This window comes from Hemiscyllium ocellatum, chromosome 35, assembly GCF_020745735.1.
Source record: "Hemiscyllium ocellatum isolate sHemOce1 chromosome 35, sHemOce1.pat.X.cur, whole genome shotgun sequence".
Lineage (NCBI taxonomy): Eukaryota > Metazoa > Chordata > Chondrichthyes > Orectolobiformes > Hemiscylliidae > Hemiscyllium > Hemiscyllium ocellatum.
Genome location: NC_083435.1, coordinates 27,223,868 through 27,245,378, shown reverse-complemented (window position 1 = coordinate 27,245,378; position 21,511 = coordinate 27,223,868). Strand labels below are relative to the sequence as shown.

General features: G+C 37.8%; 1 protein-coding gene across 1 annotated transcript; it reads left to right on the top strand.

The window, feature by feature from the left end:
• The first annotated feature begins 5,829 nt into the window (after nt 1-5,829).
• On the top strand, nt 5,830-7,245 carry LOC132832585 (muscarinic acetylcholine receptor M2-like). The gene has a single exon (XM_060850674.1). It carries the CDS (start codon nt 5,830-5,832, stop codon nt 7,243-7,245), a length of 1,416 nt encoding a protein of 471 aa, XP_060706657.1.
• The last annotated feature ends 14,266 nt before the right edge of the window (nt 7,246-21,511 follow it).

The window sequence follows — 21,511 nt, the reverse complement described above, 5'->3', positions numbered from 1 at the left end:
TTGATTTGGCCCAGGTTCACTACACCTATTATTTTAATCCCCAATGACTACAACACCAGTCTGTACAGAATTAAACTGTGTCACGAGAGGTTTTCCTCTTTTATTAATAAGAGGCCGATTTCAGTGCGCTTTATGTCTTACCGAAACAGGGCGAAACAGCTCCAATACAAAGACAGGAATGAACAACTGGAAGACAAGTTGTATCGTCGTTCATGTGGAAAGTCTTCACTGTATATTCGTTGCAGTTACTGGTGTTCTTGGTGAGTCTGCACATCCACATATTTTTTGTCTACTGTATTACATGTTGCACAATTGTAATTTTGCCAATGTAGATATTTTGATGTTCATACCGGCTTAATTCCTTCTGTGAATGATAATGTTTAAATTGACTTGACTTAATTTTCATTCAGCAGTTCGTTCCTTCTGAATCTAATTAATAGTATTTGCGCATAGCCACCATATGTTTTGATGGGTCCTTGTCAAGATTAAAAATAAAGTTTCTGAATCTCCAACGCAAATAAAAATCTGAAGTTATATTGTAGCCGATACACGGAGTACTTGCAGCATTAGATACCTGGTAGGACACGTTAATCAAGGATAAATAATGAAATCGTTTTAGAAACCAGTTTCAGTCCTGCAGCTCACTTCCTTCCATTTCGATTTCACACCAATGCTTCACCTTACACATGGTGTGATGTTAGAAAAAGTATGAATTGCCTTTCATAAATCAGGTGATATGTTCCATTCATTTTCAATTGTGCCGTTTCTAATCATTGTTTCAATATCGTTAAATATTATGTTTTTGCTTACCTACGAGTGTTTCTGTCATTCGGCCCCACAAATAATATTCCATCAGGTCACTCTCACCTTCAATGAGGATGTTTTCTTGTCCAATGTATTATTTTGTCCAACATTCAGATCTTCTTCCTCGAACATGGAATAAACTGTATTACTGCAATCAATCAGAATCTCATCATTTACACACTGCTGACACATGCGCGACTTCTTCCTAAATAGTAATTATTTTCCTTTTTTTTATTTGAGTGATAGATACTCTCTCCAACAGATAACGCAGCTACAAGTAGAACAATATTTATTTCAGGTTGGTCGTGTCTTCTGAGAGGCAATACGAAAACAAGCTCAGGATTTAGCGAGGTCTGATAATGTCAACCGATGTATGATTTTCAACGGCTGAATAAATCAGTTACAGGAATACAAAGCGTAGAACAAATGTGACTTATAATCCTGACCATGAAAATAGTTCGCTGTCATAATTTCAGGTCTGAGATCTGCTTTGCAGGGTCTGAAATCGCATTTAAAGGAAGGAAAGGCATTAATGAACACCCAGGTGAGGAATTTTCTTCCTTTTCACAACTTCTTAATGCAAATTCCAACACAGCACAAGTCAGCCTTCCAGATACGTCATCGTAGCAGAACAGAGGAATGTCAGATGTCGGCAAGAGATGAATTTCCAGCTGCTTGCCCTATAAGCAATGGACGGATATTGTCCAAATGAGTAAAAGCGAGCGCTGAAAGAGTAATGCAAGACATTATTTCCTTAAAAAAATAAAGACACAGGCCAGTATGATTATGAGAAAGAAGAAGCACTTTACATTATGAAGGTAAAATTGATTTCAGCAAGGAACATGCTCAACAGTTCCTCTATCAACGTCATTCATTAACCTTTAGTGCTCAGTTTTACTATGGAGTATTTGTTCTATTAGCCGTCCTTAAACATGTTAAAACGTGACATTATTTTGATTAAGTACACCATGATCGAATAGTTACCATCATTAATCAGGAGCCTGTATGATTAACAAAGCCCAGTTACAAATTCCATGTGAGATATGAAGCAGAAGTCAGTGGTGAATTGGGTTATATGCAGTTTAGAAGGAACGTCTATAATTAGGACGACAGGAGTTATTAATTTAGAAACTACTCTTTCTGGATGTTTTACTGATCTGCGGTTTTCTCAACAAGGAATATTCGATGCTAATGGAGATGCAGTAGTCAATCTTAATAAAAACAAGACTTTAATATTAGGTATTGGCATGTAAAATGTGCAACAACTTTGTTGATTCAACTTAATAGACATGAATATAAAAACAATGAACCTTTTTTTGGAAAAATGAGTGAAATCAAAATAAACTAAGTGAAACAGTCAGACGTTAACAAATAGACTAACTTAAACTTATGAATGTCAGCAACAGAAACTCATGATTGGATGCTGAGCAATAGCTGCCCTCCAGCTCCTTGGCACTTGTAACCGAAAGTGGTGTCTGAAATAGGGAGGGTGGAGAATGTAGACATAAAAGTTAAAAAGGTAAAGCAGGCGCTTAAGACAATCTGAGAAAATTCACAGCAATTTGACATCCATGCTTATTATGCAGGGCACATTTGAGAAAAGTGATAAATTTACGTTCTCAGTTCCCTTTCCAATAATGCCTAGGTATACTCTACTCAGTCTTTAAGCAATTGTTTCAAATCTTGATGTTGCTTAATGAAGAAATGGTGTAGATTAGCAAACCACAATGCAACATAGTCGAATAGATGTTTCCACAACTCATAAAGAATTGAGAGTGTGTTGTATTGTCGGGGGAAAAAGCAGTAAAAAGAGAACTGATGGGGCAGTATGACAAAATAATGTAACTTGGGGAATCAGTGCTGGGGAAAAAAGTTTTGCAATGTCAGAAGGTCAGTGCTTAAAGGTGATGCATTATTATTGGGAAGAAGCATTGAAGTGTTGGATGGAAGCACTGACAGAATGTATTGCCGTGAAGCAAGAGGAATGTAGGAGGATTGCTGCACAGAGATGCCAAAATGATATCTTTGTCGACCTCCCTTCATGGGGCAAAATTTTCCACACCACTCTTCTGCTTTACACCTGGCTTATGTTCTATTAGGAAATGATTAATTTTACAAAAAAAAAGATAATCTTGGCATTGTCACAGAACTTCTTTTGAACATTTGCTGTGTGAAAATTAGCCGTTTTACTTCTTTTTTCAACATTGCCATTGAAAATGTAGTTAATTCACTTTTGAATATCCTATAGTCCATGGTGAATGCTCTAATTATCGATTTTTCATGGTATGTGGAAAGGTAATCATTTGGTAAATATTATTGAATGAAGACATTCATAATGAAATGCCTGAAATGTCGACTCTCCTACTTCTTGGATGCGATCTGACTTGCTGCGCTTTTCCAGCACCACAATTTTCGACTCAAATTCTCCAGCATATGCAGACCTCACTTTCTCCTTTTCCTCACATGTGCCGAACTTCCTTATTTATAATTGTTTTTACAACTTCATCTTGCTGCATTTTTTTGTTTGAAACATTTCATAAATGGCAGATTAACAGTTAGATTGCAGAGACTTGATAATTTGTTTTTCCATCAGAACCTTGAAGACACATAAAGTGAGGCATTAAAAATACAGCAAAAACATCTTTAGTATAATTTTAAAAGCAGAAGCTTCAGCTAAAATTTCTGTTTTTGTAAAACTTGCATTACGTTTTTTAGTTTTGAGAAGAAATAGCAACAGAAATCTTATGCTTGTATATCCTCTTTCATAAAATGTTTATAACTATAACAATCGGAAAAGTATATTTTGTTAAAATTTCATTAATATGCCACTGCCTGCAATTTGAATTTCGTAACATCAAAATCGAATACTCTTCTTTTGAGAGTTGTCTCTCTCCCACACGTTTTACTTTGGCTTCACAAATTTATCAGAACAAGAAGTTATCAATTATTGTCTGTGAGCTGATCTTAATATGATGCATATGTTCTTCTTTCTCAACTAACCGAAATCACTGCCTTTCCAGTCCTCTGCTTGAGCTCACAGATATGATGCACGACGTTAAGGGAATCAAACAAAAGTCCGAAAATATTCTACCATTACCAGATAAAGTTTCGCTGAGTATAAAGTTATTTTAACACGAACTCTTCAACTAACGGACTTAAAATCTTTTGAGAGAAGTTTTCAACGTCACTCAACAAATCTTCATTCATTTCAACACCAGATATTGACGATGAATTAAATTTTTTGATAGTACTGAATTCAAATACTGCTAGAGAAATGAAGATTGCATCGAAGCTCTTTTTTTTAACGTTCACTCACCAGGATATATCGCACCATCAATAATTTCAGGTGAACTATCACTCTCACTGAATAAAAAGAGTGTGATGTTTCACAACAAATGAACTTTGCTAAGCAGGGGATGTGCCATAAAGTATATATCAGTTATTGATGATTGACACTTAACTGGGAGAACGTTTCATAAAATTCAAGCTGACGTTTTTTTTGTTCGGAAAAAAAAAGAAAATGGCCATTTTCAATGCAAAAAATAATAAAAAGGAAGAATATTATCTCCATGGGGAGAATTTGAAGCAGATTTCAAATGTGCCATAGGTTTTGGGTGTCTCATGCTTGAATCGCCAATGTCAGTCTGCAGTTACAAGAAACAATTTGGGAAGGTATTGCAAATGTATACTTGCTGCAGAAGTGAGTGGCACATAAAATTGAAAGATTAAGCTTTGTTCTGCAAGGCATTGGTGTAACTGTATCGACTGTGCTGTGCATAGCTAAGCTCGCCTTCTAAAGAATGATACAAATGTGTTGGAGACAGTTCTGAGAAGGGTCACTAGATCAAAACTTGAAATGAGGGAGAGAATAATGAAGTGGTTTTACTAATGAGGAAAAATTGGAATTGTAGAGTCTACGATTTGGACATTTAAAATGCAATCCCCATTCTGTACTTCCCCATAGACACACACATACATATACTCGTTCACACACACACACGTGAGAAACTCACATCCTGATGAGCTGGGGAAGAGAGAATCTGAATACTTCTAATGTGAAAGCACACACATTTTTGCGAAGCAAAGACGCAAAATTACGTCAATAGTAGGCAGGCATGCACAAAGGAACAGCCATGCTATTATTGAATGGCAGAACAGGCTAGGTAGGTTAAATGCCCTACTCCTGCGGCTAATTCATATTTCCACATCTTTCTCTGCCTTAAGAAATGCACCACAGAATCCCCGTCAACCATTGTAATAACTGGAACACTCACCTTTTTAATGCCCTCTGGTAATGCGCTATTCTACAAAGAAATTCTGCATATATATATATATATATCCTCTACATTGTCATTAACGCAATGACATTTGTCTGTAAAGTATAGAAATGAAAATATTCCGCAAACTGTGGCAGAACTAATGAGTCATGCATTTCCAGCTTAACATTTCTGCTCTTGCGGTTTACACCACAGGTTATGAATATAATGAGCAAATATGCATGATTCAATTACCTTTTGATCTTCATTGCCACAGTCAGGTATGAGGAGTACCGAGTGATGTGAACAAATCAATTCATCTAATCGACGGCTAGTTCAACTTCCGTCGGGTCAGTATTTGAATCTACAAAAGGAAAATACAAAAAATAACTTCTTAAATATTGATTATAATGTTAAGATCAAAATGGTGATCACGAAGTTGTCATCATTTGTTTTAAAATGCCAGTTTCCAATCATCTGTCAAATTATTGAAAATCTGTCATATGTCCATCTCAAATGATATGCAACTGAAAGTGAGCATCAAATATTGAACGACGTGGGAACGTTCATTTAACATAACACTACAAGAACACGAAATCTGTAAAGCTTATGAGAGCACATTTTAAAATATCTTCCTGGTTGAATTTTAAACTGAAAAGATGTTGTTTGTTTTTTAAATGCACAATATTTATTTTCTTTTTCCTAATCCTTTTCTTTTCTCCTATTCATTTATGCCTTATTAGTGCTAAGTACAGATCAGAGGAGACTTATGGCAAATGGAACAGAAGCAACTCAATCTCTCAGCAACTTAACGGACTTGTCTGCACCTGCAGGATGCTGCCCTTACAAAACGGTTGAAGTGGTCTGCATTGTGATTGTTACAGGAGCATTAAGTTTGGTGACTATCATTGGAAACATTCTGGTCATTGTTTCTATCAAAATAAACAGACAATTACAAACTACTAATAACTATTTTATTTTCAGCTTAGCCTGTGCTGATTTGATCATTGGAGCATTCTCTATGAATCTTTACACTATTTATACTGTAAATGGATATTGGCCTCTGGGTCCAGTGGTATGTGATTTATGGCTTACTGTAGACTATGTTGTCAGTAACGCCTCTGTTATGAACCTTCTTATCATAAGCTTTGACCGCTACTTCTGTGTGACAAAGCCCTTTATCTACCCAGTGAAACGAACAACTAAGATGGCAGGGATGATGGTTGCGACTGCTTGGGTGTTGTCTTTTTTCCTGTGGGCTCCTGCCATTCTCTTCTGGCAGTTCATTGTAGGTGAGCGGGTTGTTCAAGAGGGCGAGTGTTACGTACAGTTCTTCTCAAATCCACCTGTAACTTTTGGCACTGCTATAATTGCCTTTTATATCCCAGTTACCATAATGACGATTTTGTATGTGTACATATCTCGTGCCAGCAAGAGTCGAATGAAGGATGATAGAAATCATTCTGAATTATCTAAGGTAACTGATACTCCAAGTGTAGTGAATGGCAAATTAATGAAACCAAACCGCACCAAAACAACAAATACTCTTGATGATTTGTTGGAGGTCAACACGAAACCTGACACAATACGTAATGGAACATTAGGTGCCAGTTGGGTTCAAAGAAAAGCGGAGGCACTTTCCAGAGAATCTGATTTACTCAACCTGGCGTCATCAAATGCGAACAAGGAAAACGCGACACAAACGGGCACCAATTGTTTCATTGCATTCCATAATTTCAGGTCAGGCAACTTGACATGCTCTTCAATTTGCAGCGAATTTGAAAAGAATGATGTCTGTGGCATCAACATGCGAAGAGTATCAGGGTTAAACATCAGGAATAGGAATGATAGAGAGAACAGAACAACAAATAACATTGTTAATGCGAGCAAAACAAATGTTAAAAGCGCAAAGGGTGCTGTATTACGAGAAAAGAAGGTAACTAGGACCATTCTGGCTGTTCTCCTGGCCTTCCTAATTACATGGACTCCATACAATGTCATGGTACTCATGGATACCTTCTGCTTAATCTGTGTCCCCAGCATAGTTTGGAACATCGGATACTGGCTCTGTTATATCAATAGTACATTGAATCCTGCCTGCTACGCATTGTGCAATATGACCTTCAAGAAAACGTTCAAACATCTTCTCCTGTGTCAGTGTAAGAATATAAGTGCAACAAAATAAGACATCAATAATAGTCACAATATAGCGAATACTTCTTTAAGTTGCATTCAACCATAATAGGAAACTTCAAGCTCATTTGGAAAGATTATGAGTCAAGTTAACATGCTTATATGCCATAATGTCAGCATATTTGAATTGTATCAATCGAAATGTTAATGTATCTTCTGAAAAAAAAATCTGTATTGAATATCGGATATATGAGTATGAGTAAACTGAAATGCCTTTGTCCAATGTTGCAAGCATCAATTCATGTAGTGTCTGATTTTTTTGTTGAAGAATGCTTACTTTTCAAATGAATTCATTATAAATACTTGCAACTGACCCTCCAGTGGTTGTATGATGGCGAGTTGCTGTTTATCTCCATTCACTTTGATGTCTTTCTTGTGGATTGGTATGACGTTAACATTGCAGAGTTCGATCTCCCTTTTGCCTGGTGCAGCGCCTGAGCTCTTGGTATGAAAATATCATTTTGCCACTGAATATATTGACAAATCTGTTTCTTTCACTGGAGAAAGTCATGGACCTTCCTTTCATTCCGCCAAATCAGGCAAAGCACATCCTGATGTAGACGAGAGCATTTGTATCAAGTCAATTTAAGCTGCTGAGGCTGCAAATAATTCATTGTCTTGAAAAAAAGGAAAATAATTACTTATATTCTAAACATCACTCTGTCCTCCTGACTCTCTCAGAATTTTGTATTCAAATTCCTGCTGATGACAATGTAGCAAGTGTTACCTCTTATGAATTTCTCATGTGCATCTGCTTTAAACATTCTCTCCAAATTATTTAGACTGTAGCAATTCTGAGTTCAATTCTCACTTATCACATGCAATTATAAAAACTAAGCTTGATTTGAATGGATAAGAATGCAGCCACGTATCTATTTGTGGTTCAAAGCCTCGTGTGTAAAACATAAAGTAAAATAATGCCACGACATATTGTTTTAGATCTTTGTTCTGATAATATCTGCTCGGTGACTGAATATGTTCGACTGCATAAGTCAGCTGTGGGTAAAAACACTTCCATTCTATTTCTAGGATTAGCTCCTGATCATTACACATGAGGTGTACTTTTCTTATGTTTTCCAACTGCAAAACACAATTATCGAGCACCTGCAATGTAGGTATGAACACTTCGCGGCTCAACAAGCAGACCCCAAAATAAGCAGGATCTGATTCTAATCACGCTACTCTCAAAAATGCACTTACTTAAACAAGAATTCACATTGCATGTACTTAACAGTTGGATGCATGCTGGCGTTCGTTTTTCCATTTCTGCCATGATCCATGATATTTCCTTTGTCATGTAGTATATCCAATTGAGGCTGAATTAAACTAATTGTCAGAGAATCTCCAAACAAATGATTACGGATTTACACATTTACAAATAGGACCAAAATATTGTCATGAAGCGCTTTCCAAACATGTGTTGACCTTATTTTCAAATTCTAAATCTCATGAGAAATCAGAACAAAAACAAAACGGTACAGATGCTGGAAAAGTGAGATACAACACGAGAAAAATGCTCCAAAGTTGCGACACAGTAAGTGAAGAGATAATCATAGTTATTTGTGCTTATATTCCCATTCTGTTCGAGGCAAAATTAGTGTAATTGAATTTCTCAGGAAAATTTGTTTCTCTATGATCCATTGCTTAATTTAATGAATACACTTTTCATGACACAAACCTGCCTTTCACAACTCGCTGTTTCGTTTACTGTGCACACTCAAAAGTGCCGCTAAGACGAGTGACTTTCAATTTAATTGATGATCAGCAACAGTTTTGGTATATCACAGTACATAACTCCAGTCATATACATTCAGAAAAGAACTGTTCAGGAAGTGTCTGTCAGCAGAGAGAAGGTGTGCTGTTTGAGAGGAATTGGAAACTTGATGGAATCATTGCATTACTCGGAATGTCACTTCTTTCCAGCCACATACTCCTATTTCCAATCTTTATCATTCTATTTCGGCATCAGAGGCAGATGATGTTCTACTTCTACTCAGGATCACAAAACCAATCCGTACTACCAACAACAATTTCGTGAGTACCTGCAGTGGCATTGTGAGCCACTTAAGTTTCTTTGTCATCATCTGAGTATCTAACCACAGCTGCAGATATAAGAGCATGAAGACTTGTGGTAAGAATAGGCATTTCAGCTCCTCAAGTCTGTTCTACCATTTGATACAATCATAGATTATCTCATTTTGACCTCAACTCCGCTTTCCTGCACGAACTCCTTTATTTTTCAAACCATTACTAATTGAAATCTATCAGTTCCTTTAATCTACAGCGTCCCAGCAACCACAGCAATCTCAGGGTGGTGACTTCCAGAGATCCATGTTCCTTTTAGAGAAGTAATTTCTCCTCATCTCTGTTTGAAATCTGCCACCCTCTATCTAATTCTACATTGCTCCACAAAGGCAATCATTCATCTAATTTGTCAATCTCATTTACCATCCAATATACCTAAGTTAGATCTCCGCTCATTTTTCTAAACTCCAGAGATATTTGGTCAAAACTGTTTAGTATTTATTCAAAAGATAACGTTTGGCGTTGAGGTCCACTTGAAGCTATTGAGATTCCCAACACAGAGTATGTAAGCTAGGAACAAAATGTGTACAATCTGGTGTCTTTATCAGGTTCTTAGTGTGGAATTTTGTTTTGCATCCTGAATCACGGATGGCCACCCAGTTTATCAAGTGAGCACACACTGCCATTGATCAAAACATTATTCGGCAGAGGAGTGACAACCTTCTTGGAGTGTATACACGCCTCACTGTGACTTCAGCCAGAAGTGGTGAAAAGAGAAGGCTGGGAGTGTTGGAAATGATTTGTGCAGAAGGTGGAATTTGGAAGATGACCGTGTGACATATTTACTGGAGGAAAATAGGTGGAGATTGCTTGTGTATTTTTGCAATTGTAATGTTTTAAGGTGAAAGGAGAACACTTTTTCAACTGAACGCAATTACTGTGCAGAATGGTGGGTATATTTTCATTTCCTATACTTCTTTTTTCTCCTTTTTTTCGATTTTGCATTCTCCGACTGATGGAACAAAAACTACATTTACCAATTTAATTCATGTCTGCCTGTTTATAATAGTTTCTTGTTTCATTTCTCCAGAGAACCTTTATTTGGAAACCTCGCCTTACTACCGACTGTCAGATACTGCAGAAGAACTTTGTGATGTGTGGAGGATTGCAATATTTACTGAAGTACGTAGATGGTGGAGTGGACCAGATACGTGAGCCACAAATGGAGATAGGCAACATTCCACCCGTTACCTCGTGGGACCAGTAATACGCCTGATGTGGAAATCATATGAAAATTAACCCTCTTTAGTTATGCAGATGGTCTTTTTACAAAACCAATCGGATTCAATTCGGAACAACCATTTGCTCAAAAATTTGATCTCTTCTGCAATTCGGTTTTAGAGCCTTTGACCAGAGTACAATCATGGATTCCTTCATTGGTTTGAGGGGTGTCAAGGGTTTCATATTGACCAATCAATGCGTTCGTGTACATTGTTTCTGTGAGAATTAGGATGAAAAAGCAAGTGAAAAAAACGTGTATTTCATTTAGGGGTGGAGTGAACTTAAATTATAGCTTCAGCAAGAGATGTTAGAGAAGAAATTGAGCCATGACTGTATCTTTTTATGGCATTACTGAAGCAGCTGGTGATACCGAGAACTACTATGAATGTCCCTGAACTACTTTGAGTGGCCCTGAGTTCTACCTCTGAACTCCAATGCTTGGGTTCAAGTTGCACTTGTTCCAGAGATGACATCTCTGCACAGATTAATTTCAAGTACAGTGTAATTAAATATCGTAATAATATTATCTCTCTGCGGGGCTTCTTATGCCAAATGAAAATACAAACTTCTTGACTGACGATGAGTCCAGAGGTGATTTAATCCATCATGAATCTATTCCCCATACCAAAACTAAAGGTGGGCTACTGTCAAGGGTTTTCGTTACACATACCAGTGCTGCAATTCCAGTGATTTCCAAATTGTAGAAATCCGTCATTTAGCAATGATATTAAGTAAAGACATTGTAAACATTGTCGTTGACTTGGAAGGAAAAAAAAAACAGTCTGTTCATTGCAATTTTGGAAAATTACAAAAGCAGCCACACAGGACAGAAGAATTTGCATGCCAAATAATTATTGCATTCACAATCAGGAGGTGATTTTATCAAAGTTAATTCTCTACATATGTTGTGAAGAATAATTGTTGATCTTTGAATGTGAATTCGGGATATGCTCAAGTTAAGCATCCCACTGAAATTTTAATGTAGAAGCACGTAGGTGCACCTGTTATAGCAAGGGTGTATGATTGTACCACAAAGAATTAATCAACGCTGATAATGGGCTTCAAAAGCAATACAGTTTGACATGCAGAACCTGATGTGCCAATTGACTAATGCTGCAGATCCTGTAACTTGCACTCACACTGTTTTTTTGTGAACATTATGATTTGCACTTAAGGATATTTGTGCAAATTGACAGTATATTGTGGTCAGGTTCAAACAAGGATTTAGAGACTGTATTTGTCAGCATAGAGGGTGTGTCGCAGTAGAACAGAAGCCATCATCTATGCATGCTGCAGTTATATTTATCAGAATAGGATGGACAACTTTATCATAACAAGTCATTCTAATATACTTTCAGGGTCTGAAAAGGAAAAAGTATCATACTAATAATATTTAACTGTTTGTCAGGTTTCACAGGAAATTGAGTCTGACTTAGGATCTCCTTACTTTCCTCCCCCAAAATGTATTGGGATCAATGCTGTAAAATTCACCAGGTTTTCATTGTACCTGTCAGTGGACCAGCAAAAGACATAAAGTTTGTTTCAAGCTCATTGCAAATTGTTAACTATTGCTAGAGATGTGCAGAAATAAAAAACAGTTTTGAATGGATCATCGGCAGCACACTTCTGTATCCATCTTGAATCACCTCAAATTCTGGCAGAAAAATATAGGCTCTAAGGATGCTTAGAATGCAGCCATACTAAGGCTTCCTTGCTCGGGACAAGATAGGCAAAGCGGGGACACAAGACATAAGCAATACAAAAAGGGAAGTAATAATAATCATTCTGGGAGAGAACGAAGACTGAAAGTTTGAGCGAAGAATCATCACTGGCCCTACTGTCAAGAGAAATAAAAATATGTAGCCCCTTCATCATTTTGTTAATTCATTTGGTCACAGAAACGGTAAGTTTTCTAACACCTTCCGTATATTTGATCAATCACCACAGCAGTGAAAACTAGGTTGGCATCTATATATCATGTTGTTACTTCAGAAGAAAGGAAATTGCGAACTAAAGACAAACAAACTGAAAGGCATACTGACTAGTTTTAAACAGGTCAATAGAAATTCCAAAACAAAACATGTTAGATCTAGTTCGAGTTGTAAGTCAGAGTTCAGCTCCAAGTTATCGTGAAATAGATACGTCTGAAGAAGTGACAGTTTCAAATCTTGGTCAACAGTTCTATAATTCTTTGTTCAAGAAATCCGCTGCTCAGACTCAAGCCAAATTGGGTCCGAATCACGACCAGACATTCGAAATGTTCTCGTCTACGAAATATGAAGCCAGTAGTCCCTTTTAATTTGTGAATCGATTAAAATAAATCAAGGACTTGTTTCACGTTTGTGTTGGAAATCAACTTTATTTCTATTCTGCGAAGGAAAAAGAGAGCTTTATGTGAGAAATGGTTTCAAAAGGCATCGGAATCATACAAGGAAAGTGAAATGTTAGATATTCCATATAAAAGCAATGGAGAGGTCTTTGGTGTGCAAAAATCGAACAGGAACTTCAGTTGGCGGGCAGATGCAAAGTTAAATATCAAAACGGAAAATCATCTAGATCCACTTGTATTCCTCTGATGCCAGTTTGGCAGATGCTGAAGTTTGCCGTCTTCCTCATTATTGAATTTATTGAAGAGTATGATATTGTCACATTTGCACCACAGATAGGAAACACATCCCATTATCATGAGATGACATCTATTTTATTCTAATTACGCTATTAAACACATGGAAATTTATCATTTTTGGTACTGAAAATGGGCATCCAAAAGTGTGATATCACATTGCTTCACTTCTAATTTGAGCTTCTGAAAATCTCGCATTTTTCTATGTAGTATTCTGTCGTGTGCACTTCACCTGAGTATCATTTCCCTTTCTATTTAATTTTCAGTACTTGATTTGGTGTTTCATTTACTTTATTCCCTTCTCAATTTTGCATTTATAATCTCCAAATCCTTTGGTCAATGTGCATTCGCTTTCATTGTTCATTCAAGTCCTGGATTTCTCATCAGGATTAGCAGCTGAGGACGCACCAATGTGAATGCTTAAAATAGCTCTCCGAAATCTGAATGGAACAATGTTTTATTGCACTGGAAGAAAGGGAAAAGGAATATTTTATGAAAATTGCACTGAGTTAGAAATTTTGCAGACGTGTGAATGGTGCAGTTGGAAATAAGCAATGCCTGGTATTAGTTGAGGCACGAATGTGTAAAAGGTAGGGATAATTTAACGTTGAAGAATAATGGAAAATGGTGAGTTAGTGAAAGGAGAAGGGAGAAGGTATTGGGGACATGGTAAAGTAGATATGAAAATTTGTAAGTTACAGAGATGCTTAGATATTTAAAAATAGATTGGTAGCTGAGCGTGGGGAATATGGAAGGAGTGAGTTAGTGAGAAGGGAATGGTGTCGAGGATGAAAGGTAGAGTGTCTATATTGGAGTAAAGGGGGATATGGACGGTTTAGTCTAGTATGTAATGTATTGTGTGGGAGGAAAAGGGGTTAGTGGAGAAGGGTAATGGCAATACAGTGTCTTAGTGCTGATACTATAGGAAATTGTTTTGAATCAGACTGCATAGTGGACACATCCTGGGGAAACTGACAGGTACTGTATTTTTTACATCTGTTTTGCAAATGCAAATCTCATCGAGCCAGGGAGTCGTACAATATAGAAAGACAACTCTTCGGTACAACGAGTCCACAATCTATTATAGACTTAAATTGAAATAGTCTCACCAAACTGTGCATGGTCCATATCCTTCCAAATATTTCGTATTCATCAGGTTCGACGTTTGCTTGCTGAGGTGTTAAATTTGTTCTTAGACGTTTTGCCACCATATTAGGTAATATAATCACTAAGCCTCTGATGAAGCGCTGGTATTTTGTCTTGCCTGCTATTTGCGTGTCTTTGTCTGTTGTGGTGAGTGATATCACTTCTGTTTCTGAGAGTCTCGTCAATGGGGTCCAAATCTATATGTTTGTTCATGGAGTTCCAGTTTGAATGTCAGGCTTCCAAGAATTCCAGTGCGTGTATTTGTTTAGACTAGTTCAGGATGGATGTATTTTCCCAGTCGCATCTCTCCCTCTTCATCTATATGTATGGATACAAGGGATAGATGGTCATGTCTTTTGGTGGCTAGTTGGGGCTCATGTATCCTGGTATCTAGTTTCCTGCCTGTCAGTCCATGTAATGTCTGTTGCAGTCCTTGCAGAATAGTTTGCACATGATGTTATTTCTGCGGCTGTTGGTATCAGGTCCTTTAAATTCATCAGTAAGTGGTGGTAGGTTTTGGGGTTACCAAGGGCTGATGTCGTCTGATCGTCATCGACGAGATATCATTTTTGAATGACAGGAGGGCTAGAATCTCTGGGTGCGTTGTATTTTGTCATTTAGTCTGCACTGAGTTAATTGTTGGATTGTGTTCATCAGGGACCCGTTGTTCACGAATGCATAGTATTGGTGTTTTTCCTCAGTGTCTCGTAGTTCCTGGGTGCTGATGTGTGTCATGACTCACTTAAATAATTTCTTTATGCAGCCCTGTTTGTGGGTGTTGGGATAATAGTTTCTATAGTTGAGATTCTGGTCAGTATGTGTGGCTTATCTATCGACGTAGGTTTGAAGCTCTCCACTGACTTTATATTCTACTGTGATGCCCAGGAAGTGGAGACGGTTGTTGTTCTCTTCCTCTTTGGTGACCTTTATACCGGTAAGGATGTGGGTTTCTTCTAATTTGTTGCGCTTTGTGATGACAAAGGTGTCACACATATAACAGGCCCATCGCTTGGGCTGCATCATTGAAAGAGCTGCGAATTCTAATCTCTGCATTATTGCTTCTGCTAATAGCCCTAATATTGGTGATCTCATAGACGTCCATTGATTTGCTTGTAGATCCTGTTGCTGAAGGCAGAGTGGGTTGTGTGGTACAGTTATAGTAGTTCCGGGATGATACCCTCGCTGATGGGGCTGCTGTTGTCAGGTGTTTATGTCGTTGATTCGTCTAGCAGTGAAGTTAGTGTTTCTTCGGCTAGGGTGATGTTTCTTGATGTGAACAGGGCCTCACTTCGAAGGAAACCATGGCCTCGTCATCCTCTACCTTGGTGTCTTTGGGGACGTTAAGGAATTCGTGGGTGTAGTGGATGGAATGACTTGATTCTTCTACGAGGTGTTTCCATTTGTGTTGCAGATCCTCTGCTAGTTTGTATGTCGTTGCAACAGGAAGTAAGACTATGGGTCTGAGGGAGGTGCCTCGTTTACGAACCATCGTAATTCATAGAATTCTTATTCAAGTGGTATCCAAAAGTCTTTTGAACGTTGTAAATTTTCCCAAATGTACGTCTTCTTGTAATTGATTCCACATGTGAGCCACTCTGTGCAAAAAAAAAGTTTTTACTCTTGTCTCTTTTATACAACTTTTTCTTTTCTCACCTTAAGGGTATGCCTCCAGTCTAGAAATATCTCAACGAAGTGAAAAGGCAACCCACATTCACTTTATCCAAAACTCCTCATAATTTTGTGCATTTTTATAAGGTTATCCTCAACATCCCATGCTCAAGTAAAGAAAAACATTCTTCCTACCCACCCTTTCCTTATAACTCAAACCAACCCCACCCACTTCACTCCCAACAAAATTCTTTTGAGAGACAACAAATGACAATGGATAGTCAGAATGTTTTCATATTCAATGTATTTGCAATATATTTCAATTCCAAGATATTGCAGTGTTTTTCAATTTCCACTGCTGTCAAAGATTCGCTGTGGTTGTACAAAAGCAAACACAGTATCTGTATTGTCAACACGCGTGTCTCAAAAGGTCAGATTTTCTTTTCCATTGATGGTTATGACTTAAACGTTAGCCTCACGACAGCCAGGACGTTCACAGTTCTCTTCTCCGAAATTGTCCTTGTGGTCCCTGCCATATCTTTCAATGTCAGAGTAGGCCTCCACTTTTACATCTTATCCAAAAGAGGGCACAGCCGGGCGAATGGTTTTCCTCATAATGTTTCAGAAAACATCCGATGAGTGCTTTTAATCACATCGTTGCATGGGACGTATTCAGAGGCAGAAGTATGAATATGACAAAAAACTGACCCCCAAATGAAGCCATTCTATCTGGTAAACTGTATTTAAACTATACTAAAAGAAGTCATCGCTGAGATAATGAATGAGGAGAGCATTGGTACCAAGGGCATACAGGAAACATGAGCTCTGCATAAGTTTAGTCATGTAAGAGAATCGAAAGTACCCAAATTGGGAAAATGTGCTTGTAGAATTTCTCAAGCTGATGGCATAGTGCTAAAGATCATGATATTTGAAAAGTTTAGAACATTGTCCAGAGAATGAGCTAGGATATCCCTAACAATGACGACTATTCAGTTTAATGTGACTGGTGAGCAAGCAGAAAGTAGCAGGAATGATCAATAGAATAGTTAAGAAGACATATGAGACATTTCTCTTTACAAGTCATAGCATAAAGTTATAATGTGGCGTTGCAATTGTTGGACCGGGGTGGACAAATTCAGAAGTCATAGGACACAGGGTCTCAGTCCAACAGGTTTATTTGAAACCACAAGCTTTTGGGGAACTGCTTCTTCGTCTAGTGGAACAAACAACAGCAATCTGGAAGCTTATAGATTTATAACTGCAGGGAACTTAAACTTGTTCAGAAATGTGGTTATGTGACAGTTAAAGTTCTTTAAGAAGTTCTGGTTACTATACACTTGATAAGATTTGATTACACTCGAGGTCTGCAGAGAAGCTGAACAATGATGTTGCCAAAGATGGGGCGATTTAGCTATGAATTGGGTCTGGCTGTGTTCAGGCAGCTTTCTTTTGAGGAAAAGAAGGTATGGGAGGACCAGTTTGATATGGTCATCACGACAAGATGCATTCATAAGTGTTGCAGATTTTCTCACTTGTTGAAGGGTGGATAACGAAGCAGCATAGATTTAAGATAAAGTGCAGGAAGTGTGGATGGGACTTGATGAAAGCAAATTCATTGTGATGTTGATGGAGGTCGGCAATTCACTGCCTGAGAGTATACTTGAGGGGAGAAAACTTTAAAGTGAGTGAATTTGGATGAGCAGTTGAATATAACAATAGTATAATTTTTTTTCATTTTTTGCTGCAGACTCACTTTGAGCCAAAGAGGCATTTTCTGAGATGTATGAATCCATGAATCTGTGATACCACACAAGAACTTTATATATACTTGACAACAGTTTTGCGTCATCGTTGATTAAATTGGGTAAAAACAAAAACATGATTTCATTTGGAACAAAGCCATTTTAATTGTTTTGATTCAATTGATTTATCGATAAACACAGGAGATCTTTCAAGGATAATTCCGTTGTTCTTGTGCCCATGCTCTTCAGAAAAGCAGCATAAAATATCATGACAAAATGTTGGCAAGCGAGATGAAATCCATAACATGGAAAGCGGGCAGTCACATTTTCTGATGACATGAAATGATATCTTAGGCAGCACTGATAAAAGTTTAACAATTCAAAAGAAACATTGATATATTTGTTGAACATTGGCAAATTAAATTAAAGCATGGCAAACATAAAACCATTCACTGCGAATTGAAAACAGACAAAACAGAATATTTCGTTAATCGAGAAAGCTTCCATTAGTTGCCTTTCCAAGGAATCATTGTCAGCATGGGTTTCTTGAAGGAAAACCATGCTTATCAATCTTCTTAGAACTTTTGGGGATGTAATTGCTCAAGTGTTTCAGTGATGATGGTTTAGTGGGTAAGGTCACGACATGACTGGAAATATTCATTCTCAATTTGCTACTTTTTCTGGCACACTGATGCAGGTGGAAAAATAGAATTTTGCTTCTTTATCATGCACATTACAGAGTGGGATCCTTCAAACACTGGCATCTGCAAATAGGCAAGTGACCAGATCCAAAATATCCATGTATGAAATTAGGAACAAGCATGCATATGTGTCCTGTGTGGTTTCAGTTGTGAAAGAAGAAAAGTAAAAATGTGGGCGAGTACATTAAGACATTGGAAAGGTGTCAACTCATTAAAATAAAATAGTAAATGAATGCGAATGAAATGGGACATATATTATCAGGTGCAGTGAAACTGGAATGGAATATCAGAAGGATAAATGCTGAGTCACAGTAGTTTCGGATCAGCTGTCTTGCATTTCAAGATACTAGGTTCCCAAATTCTCCGAACCTGCAAAGCTCCGTGACAATGTCATGTGAGGACAGATGGAGCCTCAAGGAGGTGTGAAAAGTACAAATGACAGTGCCACAAGATAATAGATAATGCAAAATGCCTAAAGTGTCACATTGATCACTTCTACAGGATGACGGGAAAAATAAAATATAAAATTTTCGATCCGTAATTGTAAAAGATAGTTGGCAGATGTTCAATGAAGTGAAGGAGTGGCTTGTAATTCAAATGAAAATTGCTCATTGATCATCTACGTTCAGATATTGTCTGTTCATTGTGAAGTAAACGTTTTTTGATAAGATTGTATGTTTTTCTTATAAAATTGTCCTTACTTCTCTCAAAGGTACAGATGACACTTTTTCCTTGCCTAATGACTTAATCACTGAAAGTACAAATGCTGTACGGACCATCTGTGTTCAAAGTTTTTTAACAAACAACCTTCGGCATTGAAAATAAGTACATCAGTGCACCATAAATCCGCCCCTAATTTCTCCCTTTAAAAACAAATTTCAGAATTTTAAATGGATCATTCGCCTAAATATCTGCAAACAAGTTTAAAATGCTTTGCACACCAACAGCTCGACTTGTGTCAACACACTACTCTCTCTTAGCAGTAGTCAAAGTGCCTAGTGAGTTATTAGATTAGATTACTTATAGTGTGGAAACAGGACCTTTGGCCCAACAAGTCCACACCTATCCACTGAATGCAACCCAACCAGACCCATTCCCCTACATTTATCCCTTCACCTAACAGTACGGACAATTTAGCACGGCCAATTCACAAAACCTGCACATTTTTGGATTGTGGGAGGAAACCGGAGCACCCAGAGGAAGCCCACGCAGACACGGGGGAAATGAGCAAACTCCACATGGAGAGTCGCCTGAGGCGGGAATTGAACTTGGGTTCTGGCGCGGTGAGGCAGCAGTGCTAACCAATGTGTCACTGTGCCACCAACACATGGCATGCATCACCTTTTTATTAAACTGGTACAGCTGCTTGTGCCTTTTGCCTGTTAAATCATTTATGTTGAACACCAACTTTCGAAACATTCATTTAGCAAAGTCCATCTTCGACGGACTGTTCTCTAAAAGTCTTTTGTTTTTCGAATTATGTTTGCTACAAAACTTGTAATACTTGCTATTTACGTTATCCAATAATCAACAGTCATCACCTTGTCCCTCTCTTCTATTCCTATTCAGTCTAAATGATCTCTTTTTGATCTGAACATTTGTAAAATTCGTATATGCCTATTGAGTTGTGATGCATGCGTTGATTAATTTCAGTTTAATTCAGGTCGAAAATATACTTCTATTCCCAGAGCATTTCTGCAATATTTTATTTTATCCCAGGAATTGTTTTCTCTCGTATTGTCAATTAGTTACATCTTTGTATTCTAAGACATAGAACATGAAACATTGCAGCACAGTACAGCCCTTCAGACCATAACCTCACTCCTGTCATTATTTTATTCTGATACACCTATAGAAAGCCTTCGTGTTTTCCTTGATGCTATCGGCTAATGACTTCTCATATCCCCATCTGGCTCTTCACATCTCTTTCATTCGGATTTTCCTGGCTCACTAGTAAGTCTCAAGCACCCTAACTGAGGCTTCCATCTCATCCTGAAGTCACTATTCTTCTTCCACTTGACGAGACATTTAACTTCCTTAATAAAACACAGCTCCATGGCTCGACAACTTCTTCCCTGCCTGGCAGGTACATACTTATCAAGTACACTCGGTAGCTGTTCCTTGAATAAGGTCCATGTTTCAATTATGCCCATCTTCCGCAGTTTTCTTTTCACCTTATGCATCCTCAGTCTTGCCTAATCGCAACATCATTCATTTTTCCCAGATTTAACATTTGCACTGCGGTATATACTGTTCATTTTCTATCATCAAAGTAAAAATAAGTGAATTGTGGTCACTACCACCAAAATGCTCACCGACCTTGAAACCTAATACCTGGCCGGTTTAATTACCCAGTACAAAATGTAATGTCGCCTCGCCCATTCTTGACCTGTCTACATGCGGTGTGAGGAAACTCTTCTGCACACATTGGACAAAACTAACCCATCTAAATTATTTGAATTAGAGCATTCCCAGTCAATATTGGGAAAGTTAAATTACCCATAAAACTGCCATGTCACTCTCGCTCCTATCAAAAATTATCTTTACTCTCCTTCCCTCTATATCTCTGGAACTATTTGGAGGCCGATAGAAAACTCCCAACAGGGTGACCTCTCCTTTCCTGCTTCTAACCTCAGCTCATAATAATTCAGTAGATGAGTTCTCAAACTACTTTCTGCAACCATAATATTGTCTTTGACTTGCAATGCCACCCTCTTTGACATTTATTTACAATCTTCTCTCTTCCTACTGAAACATGTAAATCACAAAACGACCTGCAATAATCATTTCGGTCCCTGCCCCACATGTCGCCCTGAAATGGCCACGACATCGAAATTCCTGGTGTTCTTTAACAGCTTTTTCTCCCCTTTCTCTACAATGTTCTACAATGTTGGATGTTTGTGTTTCTTCCTTGAATTATTTATTTGTGCACACTTTATTTCTAAAATAACATTCTTGCTGTCATCTAACTTTACCTGATGCATTATTTTGCGATGGACTCTAGATTCATGAAGAAAGATATATGACCTGAATGAGAAATTCATCAACACAGCCATCAGAAGTAGACAGGTTAAAGTAGCTGATGCATGCTAAATTTTTATTTTGCACAGTTCCCTTTTTGCCGTTAATCCT

What these genes read in the sequence shown, in the direction of transcription:
- LOC132832585 (XM_060850674.1), top strand. Translation starts at nt 5,830, where the DNA reads ATGGCAAATGGAACAGAAGCAACTCAATCTCTCAGCAACTTAACGGAC.